We start from the raw sequence: 1,082 nt of genomic DNA on the forward strand, positions 1-1,082 counted from the left end.
GGCCCACGTTGCAGCACACGGAGCAGGACGGGCTCAGGGCGGGCAGGCCCGGGCCGGGCTGCAGGGGGGACGGGAGCACCCCGCGGTGCTGGCGCTTGAGGTGGCGGCCCAGGCTGGAGCGCGAGGAGAAGCGCAGCTCGCAGACCAGGCAGCAGTAGGGCTTCTCTCCGGTGTGGACGACCTGCGGGGCGGAGGGAGGACAGCGTCAGGGCGGAGGGTGCAGCCGGCAGGGCAGAGCCCGGGCACGGAGGGAGGTGGCCCGTGCCCCCACCACGTCCACAAGGCCCTGATCCGGCTTCCCTCGCCTGTGGGCCCCACTCCCACGGCTTTAGGCCCTCCAGCCCGCGGGTGACAAGGGGCCACATACTAAACCCCACAAGCCCAGGAGAGGCCTGCGTGGGGGCCTGACAAACCCAGACCCTGAAGCAACCACAAAGGGCGGTCTGGGATGGAAACCTCTTAATGAAAAGCCCTTTATGGTGGGTAGTCGTGCCCTAGGCTAGAATTTTCCCCGACAAAAGCCAATCTTTACCCTAACTAAGCCTGTTTATGGTCCTGGGTATCTAGGATAACCCCACCTTTGGAATGTCAGGGTAACTCCCCCTTTTTCCGGGCCCCTCAGGGTACAACCATGAACTATCCTGTACCCACCTATGTAAAAGAACCATATGTCTACCATTTTACTTTTTAGCCAATCTCAGAGGTCCGTCCCCCCTCCTCCCCTTACCTATCACCAATGGATTTCGGGTAACCCACTACTGCCTTCTCTTTGATTATAACAAATAAAACAAGATTTGAAACTGCCGCTCTCTGGAGCATTTTCTCAACCCTTTGAGATTTTGCTTCCCGGTAATTTCAGACAGTTTGCTTAAGCCAGTGGCCGGCAAACTGCGGCTCACGGGCCACACGCGGCTCTTTGGTCCCTTGAGTGTGGCTCTTCCACAAAATACCACGAGCGGGCGTGAATGTACAGTGCAATTGAAACTTCGTGGCCCACGGGTAGAAGTCGGTATTTTGTGGAAGAGCCACACTCAAGGGGCCAAAGAGCCGCGTGTGGCTCGCGAGCCGCAGTTTGCCGACCA

At 58.8% G+C, this 1,082-nt stretch overlaps 1 protein-coding gene across 1 annotated transcript in view; it reads right to left on the reverse strand.

Moving 5' to 3' along the window:
* FIZ1 (FLT3-interacting zinc finger 1) overlaps window positions 1–1,082 on the reverse strand; it is a gene marked incomplete at its 5' end in the record, with an annotated part of 8,037 nt that overhangs the window by 1,802 nt on the left and 5,153 nt on the right. Inside the window, one exon of the mRNA XM_015569466.1 lies at window positions 8–181. Within this exon, the coding sequence (XP_015424952.1) occupies window positions 8–181 (174 nt within the window). The remainder of the gene's footprint in view (window positions 1–7; window positions 182–1,082) is intronic.

Source organism: Myotis davidii, unplaced genomic scaffold (genome assembly GCF_000327345.1).
Source record: "Myotis davidii unplaced genomic scaffold, ASM32734v1 scaffold326, whole genome shotgun sequence".
Classification (NCBI taxonomy): Eukaryota; Metazoa; Chordata; class Mammalia; order Chiroptera; family Vespertilionidae; genus Myotis; species Myotis davidii.